The sequence below is a fragment of the Hyaena hyaena genome, unplaced genomic scaffold (assembly GCF_003009895.1).
Source record: "Hyaena hyaena isolate Hyena2069 unplaced genomic scaffold, ASM300989v1 scaffold_821, whole genome shotgun sequence".
NCBI lineage: Eukaryota > Metazoa > Chordata > Mammalia > Carnivora > Hyaenidae > Hyaena > Hyaena hyaena.
Window position 1 is genome coordinate 496480 of NW_024081452.1, and position 14068 is coordinate 510547.

Below are 14068 nucleotides of genomic sequence, written 5' to 3' on the forward strand. Positions count from 1 at the left end.
GGGAGCTGAAAACTAACGGTAAAATAGGAAGACACTAAACACGCCCCTTGCGAACTCCAGCGGGCCAATCCGTGGGCGGCGCCAGGGCCTGGGAGGTACCGGGAGCGGGGCTGGCCCGGGTCCCGCAGCCCACGCGCCTCTGCGTCGCAGCCTCCAGACTGTAGGGGCCGCTGTGGCGTTGAGCCGGCTGGGCGCGCTGAGCCGCTCTTTCCCGCAGGCGGAAACGAGGCGGAGCAGCGACTGCACGCGCAGTAGGTGACCTCCCGGCAGGTGTTCGGCGGCTGCGGGTGACCTGTGGCGGCGAGGCCCCGGGCTGCCTGCGGGAACAGGCCGGGCGCCCCACGGCGCGCTGGTCTCAGGCCTTGGAGGGCTCGGCCGCCCTGCAAGCCTTCCTCCCAGGTGCGTTGGACCTGACGGCGTTCTCCCGAGACACCCCGAGCCCTCGGCACTCCGCGGGCGCTCTGAGCGGTCTCGGGGCTCTCTGACCCCACAAGACCCGTTTCCCGCCGCTTACGTGCCAGGAGCCCGGGCCTCTTGTCAGTGCTCCATCGACGGACACCTCCACCGCAACAGCCCTCCCATTTCCTGGACAGCCTCTTGCTGTCCCAGCTCACCAGACTCCTGTTTAGAGGGAAATGGTGTTGTAACTGTTTTCACTGGAGGCGCCTCTTTCCTTAGTAACTGTGTTAAAAGTCGTGAGTCCCCTTTGCAACACAGTGTCTGAAACTTAATTGAATGCGGTTTCTTTTTCTGGAGGCTTCAAATGCATCTGTGTTGGAGGAATAGCCAGCTGTAGTGTAGGTACCACAGTATGGGGAGGGGAGTAGACAGCTCTCAGATGGTCTGTAACCGCCATTGTGAAAACCTTTCTCCCTTACTCAGGTACAGTAAATTCAAGAGATGGAAAGATACTTTTTAAACAGTATTTCTTTTTTACATCAAAAACAACAAAACCCAAATCCATTTAAAACATTTAAGTGATTACAATTTTGTGTTTCAGTAATTCTGGAAATAACTTGTAAATGCAGCGTCTTACCGATTTTGAAATAAGTGGGGTCAAATAGTGGAATAGGGGTGGGGTAGATATTGAGAGACCTGGATTATCTCACTCCTAAATGGCAAGGACAGTCTCTTTGCGTCTAGGTTTCTCTGTTAAAGGGAATTGGACTAGGTGGTAAGCATGACAACAGTGACCATTTATTGAGCATCTGTTATATCCTTTAAAAATATTATCTCAAAAAAATGTTATTTCAATCCACACAGCAGTTCTATGCAGTAAGATAACATTACTCCTTTAGGTGGAAACAGGCCCACAGAGGCTGTCAGTTATTCAAAGCTTTGTAATTTGAGGCTCTGCTGGGTCCCCTCAAGACATAAAAGTCCTCTGATTCTAACCCAAACTTGTTTATTCTAATTTAAATTGTTTTTAAGGTGTTTTGTTCCACACTTAAATGTTTTCCTTAAATATTAAGATAGTATGGTATGTGAAACTAAAATAACAAGTATATTTTATATCTCATTAAAATATTTTGTTTTATAATTCCCTTAAGTCTTTCTCAAAATTAATTTGTTTTTAATTTACATCCAAGTTAATTAGCATATATTGCAATAATGATTTCAGGAGTAGAGTCCAGTGATTCATCCCCTATGTATAACACCCAGTGCTCATCCCAGCAATTCTCTTCCTTAATGCCCCTTGCCAATTTAGCCCATCCCCCCACCCACAGGCCCCTCCCACCACCCTCAGTTTGTTCTCTGTATTTAGATTTTTTTTTTTTTATGTTTTATTTATTTCTGAGGGAGGGAGAGAGAGAGAGAGAGAGACAGCATGAACAGGGGAAGGCCAGAGAGAGAGGGAGGTACAGAATCTGAAACAGGCTCCGGGCTCTGAGCTAGCTGTCAACACAGAGCCTCACGCAGGGCTTAACCCACGAACTGTGAGATCATCACCTGAGCCGAAGTCGGACGCTTAACTGACTGAGCCACCCAGGCGCCCCTGTTCTTGTATTTAAGAGTCTCTTATGTTTTTCCCTCTCCCTGTTATATTACTTTTATTTCCTTTCCCTTATGTACATCTGTTTTGTATCTTAAACAAAAATCCTACCCTATTTTTAAAAATTTAGAAACAACAGTTTCTTATCATATTTGTCAATAAGGAAACAAGAAATGAGTGATGGAAACATGAAGAAGAAATAAGAGTAGAGGCTCCTGGACAAATTGCACCAGCCAGGTGTGGCCCTGTGAATACCTGATATATGGAATATTTTCCAAGTGGGCCCACACACAAAATAATCACCAAATCGCTTAGCTAGGTGCTGTGCAATGAAGTTTCCATCATCCCTGCCAGACTCTGCATGATTGTTTTGTGTGATTCCCTTTTGAATACAGTAAATGAGTTTTCTTCCCTTAGCTTAAAAATAAACCTATCTTGAAAGTGAGTATAACGAGGGGTTAAGCGTCAAACTCTTGATTTTGGTTATAGGTCATGATCTCATGTTTCGTGTCAGGCTCTGTGCTGACCGTGAAGAGCCTGCTTGGGATTCTCTCTCCCTGTCTCTCTGCCCTCCCCTACACTCTCTCTCAAAATAAATAAATAAACTTAAAAAAAAGTGAGTGTAACTAGAGATTGGTCAATATCATAAGCAAATAAGTAAGTGCTGCTTACTTGCAGTAGGAAACAAAAGAGTAAGGGAAAAAGTTGGAGAAAGTGATGGGAAGACAGGAAGTTCTGAAAGAAATGTGCTAGATGTTACATAGATGTTTTTGTCTTTGGTACGGTTCGTTTGAGTGGTAATGTCAGAATAGATTATTGCTGTGCTTTGAATTTATGATTAGTTCTGCAGCTTTTAAAAATGGAATTTACATTAGCCCTGTACTTGAAAATAGCTAGTCAGCTTTTAGTTCTAGATTAAAAGTTTACTTTTGATGTAGATATTTGTTTTCCCAGAGAGTTTTGACAATGAACTCTCTTTGTTCATCTGTGAATGAACAACTAAGGCTTTGCCCTGTATATACTTTGCTTATTCAACCAACACATCTTGAACTTCTGCTCTAGCCATGTATCTAGATCTCTGTGGGCCAGGCATGTGAAGAGATTCAAAAGAACTTTACACATGAAAAGATTTTGTTGGGTTTTGTTTCTTATAGTTACGTATAACAAATTCTTGGCTACTAAAGCCCATTTTGGCCTCAGTAATCTGTATTTTTTATTTAAAGTATAGAAAGTTCTTAAGATTTTTTTGTTAGTTCAATAGATGGAATAAACACATTCAGGCAATTTTGGGAGAACTATTGTAACATCTTCAGTGACTGTGGCTCAGAAAAAAAGTAGCAATAAAATTGAGCTTTTTCTTTTTTATGTTTCATTTTGAGAGAGAAAGAGACAGAGTGTGATGGGGAAGAGGCAGAGAGAGAAGGAGACACAGAATCCCAGGCAGGCTCCAGGCTGTGAGCTTTCTTTCAGTGGAGAGCCCAACACAGGGCTTGAACTCATGGACCATGAGATTTTGACCTGAGTTGATGTCGGATGCTTAACCAACTGAGCTACCTAGGCACCCTAAGCTGTCTTATATAAAGACTGATATGTAAAGGAAATTTATATCTGATAAAAAACTGATATGTAAGTCTGATAAAAGCCTGATATATAATAGAGAATGTTATTTATATTCTTTGCAGAAAGTATCATAAACAGTGGAAATTATGGTATATGAAATTTTTGAAATTGCTATCTGCATATAGTGTAGTAGGTAATCCCTTAATTTGTAAATGTCCCTTTAATAATCATTTCTGGTGGCTTCCAGCTCAGGCAGTATTTTTTTTATTTTTTTATTTTTTTTTATTTTCGAGAAACAGAGAGACTGAGTGTGAGGGAGGGAGGGGCAGAGAGAGAGGGAGACACAGAATCTGAAGCAGGCTCTATGCTCTGAGCTGAGACCTCAGAGGGTGACATGGGGCTCAAACTCATGAGCTGTGAGATCATGACCTGAACCTAAGTCAGATGGTCAACTGACTGAGCCACCCAGGCGCTCCATTAATTGTCATTTCTGATAAAAAGTTTAACATATATAGTTCATTGTTAAGGCAAATGTGGCTGTCTGGAGATTGTGATATAATGAATACTGCCTTACTTGCTTATTTCCTTGATTCATTACAAAGGAAAAAGGTTCTGCTAAGGAAGAGAGGATACCAAGGAATCTTGCAACTAAAATGAAGTCATTACAATTCATTTTAGAACACTCTTTTTTTTTTTAATGTTTTATTTATTTCTAGGAGAGAGAGAGAGACAATGTGAGCAAGGGAGGGTCAGAGAGAGAGGGAGTCACAGACTGAAACAGGCTCCAGGCTCTGAGCTGGCAGTCAGCACAGAACCCGACGCGGGGCTCGAACCCACGAACTGCGAGATCATTACCTAAGCGAAAGTCGGAAGCTTAACCGACTAAGCCACCCAGGCGCCCCTAGAACACTCTTAATCTGTAGTTTTTACAGACATTTCATATAGGTTGAATTTTGACATTGAACATCATTACATCCCTTTGACTTTAAAATAGTGAAATTTCCCTCCCTCTCTCTCTTGTTTTTTGGACTTGAGGTAAGTAGTGAGTTAACCATCCTCAGTTCTTGGCATGTTTTCATCAACACAGTGTATGTGATAAACTGCAGTCTGAGGGCCCTTATGCACTCTACAATATGTGCTCTCTATACCCACTTTCCCCATTACCTTCCCACTAAACAATTTTAAACCATATTCTACTGGTTATCTTTGTTTTAATTACATGCAGCAGTTTCTCAATAATTGAAGGAAAATGCCACTTTGTCAGTGTATGATTGGAATGACTTACCTTTGTATATTTGCGTTTTCAGGCCTTCCTAGAATTTTTATCTAATGCCCCAGTTTCAATCAGTGGTACACTCTGAGGCTGTGACTCAGTCCTAACAGCATGGGTATTGTGTTAACTGTTTCCTGCCTCACATTTGTTTTATGGGCACAGCTGATTTACAGACTATAGTATTGCTTCCACTTTAGTGACTGCTTCTTGATGATATTTGTTTCCCTATATTACAGTCAATCATGTTATTAGCTTAAGGAGAAACATCACTGGCACCTAGCTTAGGCATCTGGTGACCACCATTTGTTACTTAAATTCTAAATACATTTGCACATACCATCTACCCTGCTCTCATGGCTGAGAGGGAAAGACGAAATGTCAGCAGTTGTCATAGAAGGAAATGAAATGACAATAGGAGTAGATTATTGTCACAAGAAAGGAGGAGTAGCAAAGGAATTTACCATCCCTCCCATTGTATTGTTGACATTATTGAAAGGCCATAAATGAGGAGAAAGTTAAAGGGATTCTGGGCCTAACGCAGAAGCAAATGCCAGGTCCCTGTTATAGCTGGTTATGTGTGGTATCAAGAAGTGAACACAGGAGGGGCGCCTGGGTGGCTTAGTCGGTTAAGCGTCCGACTTTCGCTTAGGTCATGATCTCGCGGTTTGTGGGTTCGAGCCCCGCGTCGGGCTCTGTGCTGACTTCCAGCTCAGAGCCTGGAGCCTGTTTCAGTCTGTNCCTCTCTCTCTGACCCTCCCCTGCTCACTCTCTCTCTCTCCTAGAAATAAATTTAAAAAATAAAAATAAAAAGAAAAAAAAAAAGAAGTGAACACAGGAAATGGGCATGTCAGTGGACCTCTTGGTCAGCAGAAAGCAGTGGATTTTTTCCCACCTTTGGGCATGATGAGTTTCAAGCAAGTATATGCTGGCTGAACAAATATCAGGCACGTTATGGAATCGTTTCAGAAATTGTCTACAGTGGAAAAAAAAAAAAAAAGACAACACTGTTCCAGTGGAGAAAATGAGTAACTTGGATACAGAAGGAATAACAAACAAACAAAAACCCAAAAACAATTGCTAGTTACATCTTGACTGATGTTTGAAATGCTGATGAAATGTTTTATGAATTGCTACCTCATATACTTCATGCCCAAGGTGGACTTTGCAAAAGAAGTAAACCAAGATTGCTGATTCCTCTTTTCTTCTGAATGCATCTTGGACAGAAAAGGTGAGACTACTTGCCATTGGCAAGTCAGTTTACCTTCAGTGATTCAGAAATGTTCATTTGCTCCTCTGTGATTACCAAGCTAGTACACATACCTGCAGTGTGAGAGATTTATGTAATGAATGAGAAATGCTGGCAAGAGAATGAAAGGAGCAAAACACAATATCCTCCTGCTGATAGTCAGTTGCTCTGCCTACAACACACTCTTATGCTTAGATCATGCATGTGGTGAGTTTTTCCCATGAGCAGCCATCAGATGGGGGTTAATTTTCACAGTGAAAGCATACTGCCAAAACAACTCTTTCTAAATTTGGATAATGAAGGGAAAACTGCAAAAATAAAACGAAGCAAGTTATTGGCAAGATTGCTGAAAACTGGTGGTCTGTAGAGCCATTCATAGTGAAATTTTGGCAGAAAGTAGGCATGGTTCCTATGGAACACCCTGAGGTCAACCTGGAAGAAGACTGAACACCAAGCATGGTATTTGAAATAGTCTGGTACTCTAATTGCTACTGTCACTTGTCTCCCAGATGAATTTGATTTTAAAGACTTTGTGTCTAGAGATAGCAGTTGAACTATTTTAAAAGAGTTAGCAAATCTGAAAATTGCTATAGGAGTGCTATGTAATTTCAAAGTGGAACCAGAAAGTGATGTCGAACATCATAGTAACAATGACAACCAGTGAATGATGGAATAGTGAACTATGAACATTTCAGAAACTCTAGCAAGTATAGAAAGTGTTGAGAAATCCTTTCCCTTCAGGTAGGTGTTCCTGATGAGGTGTTTATGCAACTAAGTGGTATAGGTTAAGTAACCACTTCAACACAGACAGCTTTGAAAAAACTGAACTAATTTTCTCCATAACTCATAAAGTTGTAAAAATATTGCCTTTATAAGGTCTGTAAGATGGAAAACAAAGAATACTTATATGAACAAAGCCCCAGTGAGTGTTTAAATGTGAATGTTTGACTCTTGTGTCATAATGTTTACTGTATGGTAGGGTTACAGTATTTCCCCAGAGAATTTTATTACATTGTCATTAATTACCTCCTTTGGAAACTTTCTTTCCCACCTCTTTCCTTCCTACCTTTCCCCTCCTCTCCCCACCATTAGGTGGCAGGAATGATAAGATTAAACTTTTGCCTAATAGTACCTAGAGGACAAAAATAGTCACAAAATGTTGACACTCCAACTGAGAGAACCAGAAGCCAAAAGACACATTGGGATTTAATAAAATGGAGTAATTAACAGGAGAATGGATATTCAGATTGAGGAGATAGCAGAGCATTCCTTCCCAAAAAGTCACTGACAGGCAAATGAGGAGTGAAAATAGCTGCTTATCCTTACTCCTTGGTACTCATGCTTAGGTTGGCCCCCAAAAGAAGACTATCATGGGCCAGGGGTGAAGCTGTAGGAAAAACTGAGAAATGCCAGTATCCCTTCAAAGCTGTTGGAAAGTGAGGAAGAGTGAAAATGGGAGGGAATAAAGAAGAGGATGGATTATCCACTGGCTCCTGCTACCCTTAGTCCCCTCTTCATATAACAAGATTCAGTGTGACTCAGACCAAGAACAATTCTCCAGGCTTCTGTTGAAGTAGGAAAACAACTTTTGCCAACCTCACTGGTTCTAAGAGATCAAAGATAAAATAACGATTTTACCAAATAAAATTTAAAGCACCATTTACAAAGTACATGTTATACAAAGTAATAAAATAACTGGCAATCACTCTTGGTATGTATCTAGACTGGAGTTCAAAAAAAGAAATGCATGCAGAATGCTTTTTTTTTTTTTTTACAGAATATCAGAAAAACTATCATGAATAAAAAAGTCTCTTATTTTATTTCTAGGTAATAAATCATTAGTCAAGATGTCTTCCGCACCTGAATCTCCCAGCTTTAAAAAGGAACTACCCAAAGAGAAAGACTTTCAAAACCCAGGGCTCAGAGGGGTCCGCACAACAACCTTATTTCGGGCTGTGAATCCAGAGCTCTTCATTAAACCCGTAAGACATTGTGCTCAGTTTAACTAGGGCTATCAGAAATAGAAAGTGTTTGTTTTCCTGTCACATTTGATTGTGTCATAAAAATTTTATGTTGACTAATAAGGACTCTCTGAATAAAAGCAGGTGGGAGGGAAATCTTAAATGCTATTTCTCTATACATATAAAACTAATTACTTTGCAGTATTTGAGAGCTTTAACAGAACACAGTTGCACTTTGATAGATCAACTTCTAAAGTTCATCTTTAAAATTTTATTTTAATAGATGCACTAATTTGATGGAAATTTTTATTGTTTGATCAGGTATTATTAAGTAAATAAGACCTTTCACTGAAATAAAACAAAACTAAAATCTGATTATTTTTATAGACTACAATTCTAGCCTTAATTATAATGTTTTTACCTAAGAGATATTACAAATATGAAAAACTTCAAAACATACATTAGTACTCTATAAAGGGGTTAACTAATCATTTCTATTCTTGTTGCAAATTACTGAATATATTTGACCAGTTTTATTTTAAAATAAATATAATTTTTTTAACAAATGTAAATGAATTATTTTACAGTATATTTAAATGTATTGGATTTGGTTAGAATTTTTATTCCTTTATTTTATTTTATTTTAAATATTTTTATTTTTGAGAGAGAGACAGAGACAGCATGAGCAGGGGAGGGTCAGAGAGAGAGGGAGACACAGAATCCAAAGCAGGCTCCAGGCTCTGAGCTGAGCCCGATGTGGAGCTCAAACCCACGAACCATGAGATCATGACCTGAGCTGAAGTCCGACGCTTAACCGACTGAGCCACCCAGGTGCCCCTATTCCTTTATTTTAAAGAGATCCTATAGACTGAGCATTTGATTTTAATTTTTTAAAATTTTATTTTGGAGAGAGAGCACAAGTGGGGGAGAGGGTCAGAGAGAGAGAGAGTCTTAAACAGGCTCCACACTGAGCATGGAGCTCGACACAGGGCTTGATCTCACAACCCAGGGATCATGACCTGAACCAAAATCAAGAATCGGACTGAGCTACCCAGGTGCCCCTTGGTTAGGAAAAAAAAAACAGTAAACCTGTTTTTTTTTTTTTTTTTAATGTTTATTTATTTATTTTGAGAGAGTGTTAAGAAAGAGGGAGAGAGAGAATTCCAAGCAGGGTCCATGCTGTCAGTACAAAGCCCCTTGGTTAGAATTTTAATAACATAGTTGCCAGTGTAAACTGTTTTAAAGTTAAATAGGTCAATTTAACAAGCAAATAATTAAATCAGGATAGAATGTTTTAAAACCTCTGAACGAATATGTTGTTTTAATTGCCAAGTGCATGTCAAGATTTATAGATTTAAACTGCTTTAAGCTTGTGGCCTTGTTATATGTCCATCCAAGTAAAAGGTTGGATCTTTATTCTTTTGATGACTAAGAGTTGAAATTATAGTAATGCAGCAAGTATCACAGAAGCAAAAAATGCTAATTGAAACTTGTATCACTACCATGCATGGACTCACACTGACCTAAGAAAGGTTAATTTGGTGAGTGTGAACACACAGAAAGAAAGATCTAAGTTATAGTATAGACAAAACAAAACATTTCTGTGGAGCTGTAAACATCTTTCCTGCATTTAAAGGGTTTTTTTCCTCCTAGTGTCAAAGTTTCATTGCTTTGTCTATAAGGGTCTTAGAGTTTTCAGCAGTAAATCACAGTTACCATAGAACAGTGTAGTATCTGTTATAGAACAGAATAGTATCTCCAGCCACATGATTTCTTAAGGTTTTGGAGTAGGTTCCCAGAAAAAAAGTGTATATGTTGTCATTTTTGCCTCACTTAATATATGACATGAAAATTGATGGCGTTTTGCAAGTTATCCATGAACTCAGGCAAGAATAGCATGTTATACTTCATTCCTCATTTCCTTTTTTTTTTTTTTTTTTAATATTTTTATTTATTTCTAGAAGAGAGAGAGACAGCGTGAACAGGGGAGGGTCAGAGAGAGAGGGAGATACAGACTCCGAAATAGGCTCCAGGCTCTGAGCTGGCAGTCAGCACAGAGCCCGACAGGGGGCTCCAACCCACGAACCGCGAGATCATGACCTAAGCGAAAGTCGGACGCTTAACCGACTAAACCACCCAGGTGCCCCTCATTCCTCACTTCCTAATAAGATTAACTAGTTGAAGATTTGCCAGTGGGGAAACTTGGGCTCAGGAAAGTTGAGCAGCTTCTCCATTCACACTGGTAAAAGTGAAAACTCTGAACACTGGACCCATTGTTGTGCCTCATTTCCTTCGCCCATTTCCCAACCACCACCTTCCTGAAGGTGTGTAATAGACTCTAGTTCTTTGTTGTCTAGCAAGAAAGTGGGACGCAGGATTTAAATGCGAGAGATGGCTAATGTCTGGGAAAAGACAAGAGCCCTGATTAAAGGTCCTCGCTCCATTTTTATTAGGATCAGAAGGCTTATAAACATGGTGATGGACATGCACAAAGAGAAACTGTGAACATTAATTCATGGACATAGGGAAACGGGGTCTTGAAGATTTGCAGGGTTCGGGTTTTGGGTTAATACAAAGCAAAATCCTGGCACTGGGCAGCCAGGAAGAAGGTTATTTACAGCAGACATGAGGCACCACCTGTTTACCTAAAACTTGTCTAGGGGACAAGAAAGGAGCAAGCTACCTCAGGATCTACAAGCCACCTTTCTTTTGTTAATTATCTCTGCTCTGGGCAACTTCGCCCTGCAGCAATCTATAGGTCCTTCCTTCCTTGAAAGCAGCTTTATGCTATAGTACTAAATTGGGGGGCACTTTTGCCCTGAATACCTAATCTTGTTTATTTCATATACCTTTGTTCTATATTGGGGCCTTTGCCCTGCCCTCTCTATACCTATTAACCTAATCTTGTTTACCCAAACTTGAGTGTGGGCAACCTAATGGCTTTCTAACTCTTTATGCCTTGTTAACCCATCAGTGCAAACCTAGAGAATTCCTAAGCTTATTTCCTACAAAGGTGCAGGCCTGAGACCCTGGCTGTAGGCAGGAGAAAGACTGAAGAAGAGAAGCAATAGCCTTCTATAATCCCTGAGTTCTCAGGAGTTAAGTTAATTGAATAAAGAACTGGGTAAATTGTTATAACGGAAAATATCACCATGAGAATGCTGGTATGGCAGTAAAGACTTGGTATGCCAAGAGAAAAGTGCAACAGACGTTTGGGTCTCCTCAAATGATTAAGTGTTAATGAGGATTTATAATTTCTTTTCTTTGACAGAACAAACCTGTAATGGCTTTTGGACTGATAAGCCTTTCCCTTTGTGTGGCTTATATTGGTTATCTACATGCAACACAAGAGAATACAAAGGATCTCTATGAAGCTATCGATAGTGACGGACACAGTTATATGAGGAGGAAAACATCTAAATGGGATTAATCGTTCTGGATACTGCAGATGGAGCTTTGTTACAGGCTCTCAAATCTTCGAATGAATGACTTTGTGAGTGCACAGTGTCATGCTTCTTGCTCTAGAATGTGTTTATGAGGAAGAAAGGTAGCAGTTGCAACCTGGGCCACTAGAGTACATCCGATCCTGCAGCCCTTACCCCATTCTTTATTCACAGCAAGAGCTTCTCAGTATTTTTCTTTCATTAAGTCCTTGTATGAAAGTGCCACAAGAATGGAAGTCGTTTTTGTTAATTAAGCTCTATATAGTAAAAGTACCCGGTGCTGTTAAATTTGTATGTTACTTTTAATATTTTAAGGTGAGTTGTGCATTTGCACCTGTTTTAAGGGTTTAGTTTAGTTTTGTTGTTTGCAAAGGCGTTCATTTTCTTTCTGGCATAGAACCTATATTTATGAAAAAAATTAATTGTAAATTACTATAAAGCATACAGTCAACATTCAAGACAAGTAATTTTTTTAATGTTTGGGGGTTTTTTTTCTTGAGAGAAAGAGACAGAGATAGTGTGTGAGCGGGAGACAGCCAGAAAGAGAGGAGACACAGAATCCAAAGCAGGCTGCAGGCTCTAAGCTGTCAGCACAGAGCCTGATGTGGAGCTTGAATCCACAAACCATGAGATCATGACCTGAACCAGAGACAGATGCTTAACCACCTGAGCCACCCAGGTGCCCCCGAAACAAATAATTTTTACAGAGTCACAGATGGCTCATGTGTTTTGGAGTTTCATTTCAGCTATTTTCAATCCAGAATTTTATTTCATTTGAAAAGGTAGTTCCACTCAACTACTAAAATAAGTAGAGAATAACCCAATGCAAGTGAAGCCTTTCTTTGGAATAAAAGTATATTATACTGAGGTATGATGTTTTTATTTGAGTACAACCAAATGTTACCTATTTTAGATTTTGTAAATTAATGTTCCAATGATCTTACAAACATAAAACCAAATTTTCTTATGGTTATTTTAGAACTAGGACTATTCAACAGATAAGAAAAGAAGGTCTTTTTACTCTCTTGGGTTTACCTCATATAATTTAGATTTTTCTTACAAGGGTTCTGGACCTGTAGCATTCATAGATTTTTATCTGTTTTCCAAATCACTGTAATTGGGGCTCAGTAATAAATCTCACCTATGAAATTTTGTTTCATTTATTATTGCCAGATAACAATAACTGTATAAGCAGAGTTTATCACTATAGTGTGAATTTTTAATTTCCAGTACTTAATTGTGGTTTTGTAATCTATGTGAAAATGCAATTATGTCTTGTCTGTAGATATTAAAGAGCTTAACTAACTGAGTTATCATTATGCAACTAAATCAGAACCTTATTCCTGAGCCCTAAATATGTCTTTGCTATGTGTCTCTATATAGTCTACTTCATATAGTTTAAAATGCACTTAAGTAGTATAGAATGCCTTTTAATTTAAAGTATTATATTTTGCTTTTGATCTCCCTGTGTACTTTGGCTGTTAAAGAATTTGAATTCTTCTGTTTTCAACTTATGCATTTAATATTACACCATCATATTTTAGAACTTCTCTATTATTCAAAATAAGTTGTCATTTGGTGGGAGAGATATTGTTTAGGTGAACTATCAAGAGACCATCACAACACAGAAGGGCAGCAAAAACGCACAGAGCAGTCTTAAGCCATGTGACATCTGTGTATGAGAATGAACGAGGGTAGCAGTAGGTTCAGGGAGGCAGGCTTACAGCTGTGAAAAATACTGGAAGGGAAGAACCACATTGAATTTAAGGAACAAGTAACCTAACTATGATACTTTTCACAGGATGGTTACAAGTTACAGCACAGGCTTTGTGTGTGCAGTGTCAAAGAAAGCCCAACTGTGTATTGATGTTCTTATTCATTCTCTGAGGGAAAATGCCACTTGGACATTGTGTCTAAGAAGGGAATGATCAGGGTGAGAGATGTATAGTGTTTTGGAGTCAGGGTTCAAGTAGTTATAGGAATGTCTTTCAGTGTGGCAGTCTGGTTGAGAATGGGCAGAACTCAGTAACATAATAGATTAGGTCTTGAAGCAAGTCTCGATAAGTAAAATATTAATGAGTGGTAAGTGACCTTTTTGCCTAGGGAAGTAATCAATTCTGATTGGAGAGCTATTTGCCCAGAGGAGCAAGCTGTTCAATTGATAAGTTAGTTTTCAAGAATTCCCTGAATACACTGTGATGTTATTTATTGGTGTAGCCTTATCCTGCATAGGCTAACCGATCTTTTCCAGTTTCTTAGGTTCTTGGGATATAGGACTATCCATTTCAAAATAAGGACAACAAATTAGTCAACTATGTGATTTTAAAAACTAGGCTTATTAATTTTGAGTGCTAACAGAAAGTAACTTTTCCATTAAGATACTGTGATGTTTCCCAGTTTTATTACCATGGCACCAAAACATCACATTTATAAAAATGTGAATTTATTGAGGCACCTGGGTGACTCAGTCAGTTAAGCATCTGACTTTGGCTCAGGTCAAGATCTCACAGCTCGTGAGTTCAAGCCCTGCATTAGGCTCCGTGCTGACAGTTCAGAGCATGGAGGCTGCTTCAGATTCTGTGTCTCTCTTTC

At 39.4% G+C, this 14068-nt stretch overlaps 1 protein-coding gene across 2 annotated transcripts; it reads left to right on the top strand.

Moving 5' to 3' along the window:
- The first annotated feature begins 233 nt into the window (after nucleotides 1–233).
- SMIM8 (small integral membrane protein 8) lies at nucleotides 234–11511 on the top strand. 2 transcript variants are annotated; one of them, XM_039219459.1, is made up of 4 exons: nucleotides 234–399; nucleotides 5982–6054; nucleotides 7900–8054; nucleotides 11305–11511. In XM_039219459.1, the coding sequence occupies exons 3-4, from the start codon at nucleotides 7920–7922 to the stop codon at nucleotides 11461–11463; spliced, it is 294 nt and encodes a 97-aa protein (XP_039075390.1). In that variant the 5' UTR covers nucleotides 234–399; nucleotides 5982–6054; nucleotides 7900–7919; the 3' UTR covers nucleotides 11464–11511. The 2 variants fall into 2 exon arrangements, with proteins under 2 accessions (XP_039075390.1, XP_039075389.1); XM_039219458.1 differs by lacking the exon at nucleotides 5982–6054.
- The last annotated feature ends 2557 nt before the right edge of the window (nucleotides 11512–14068 follow it).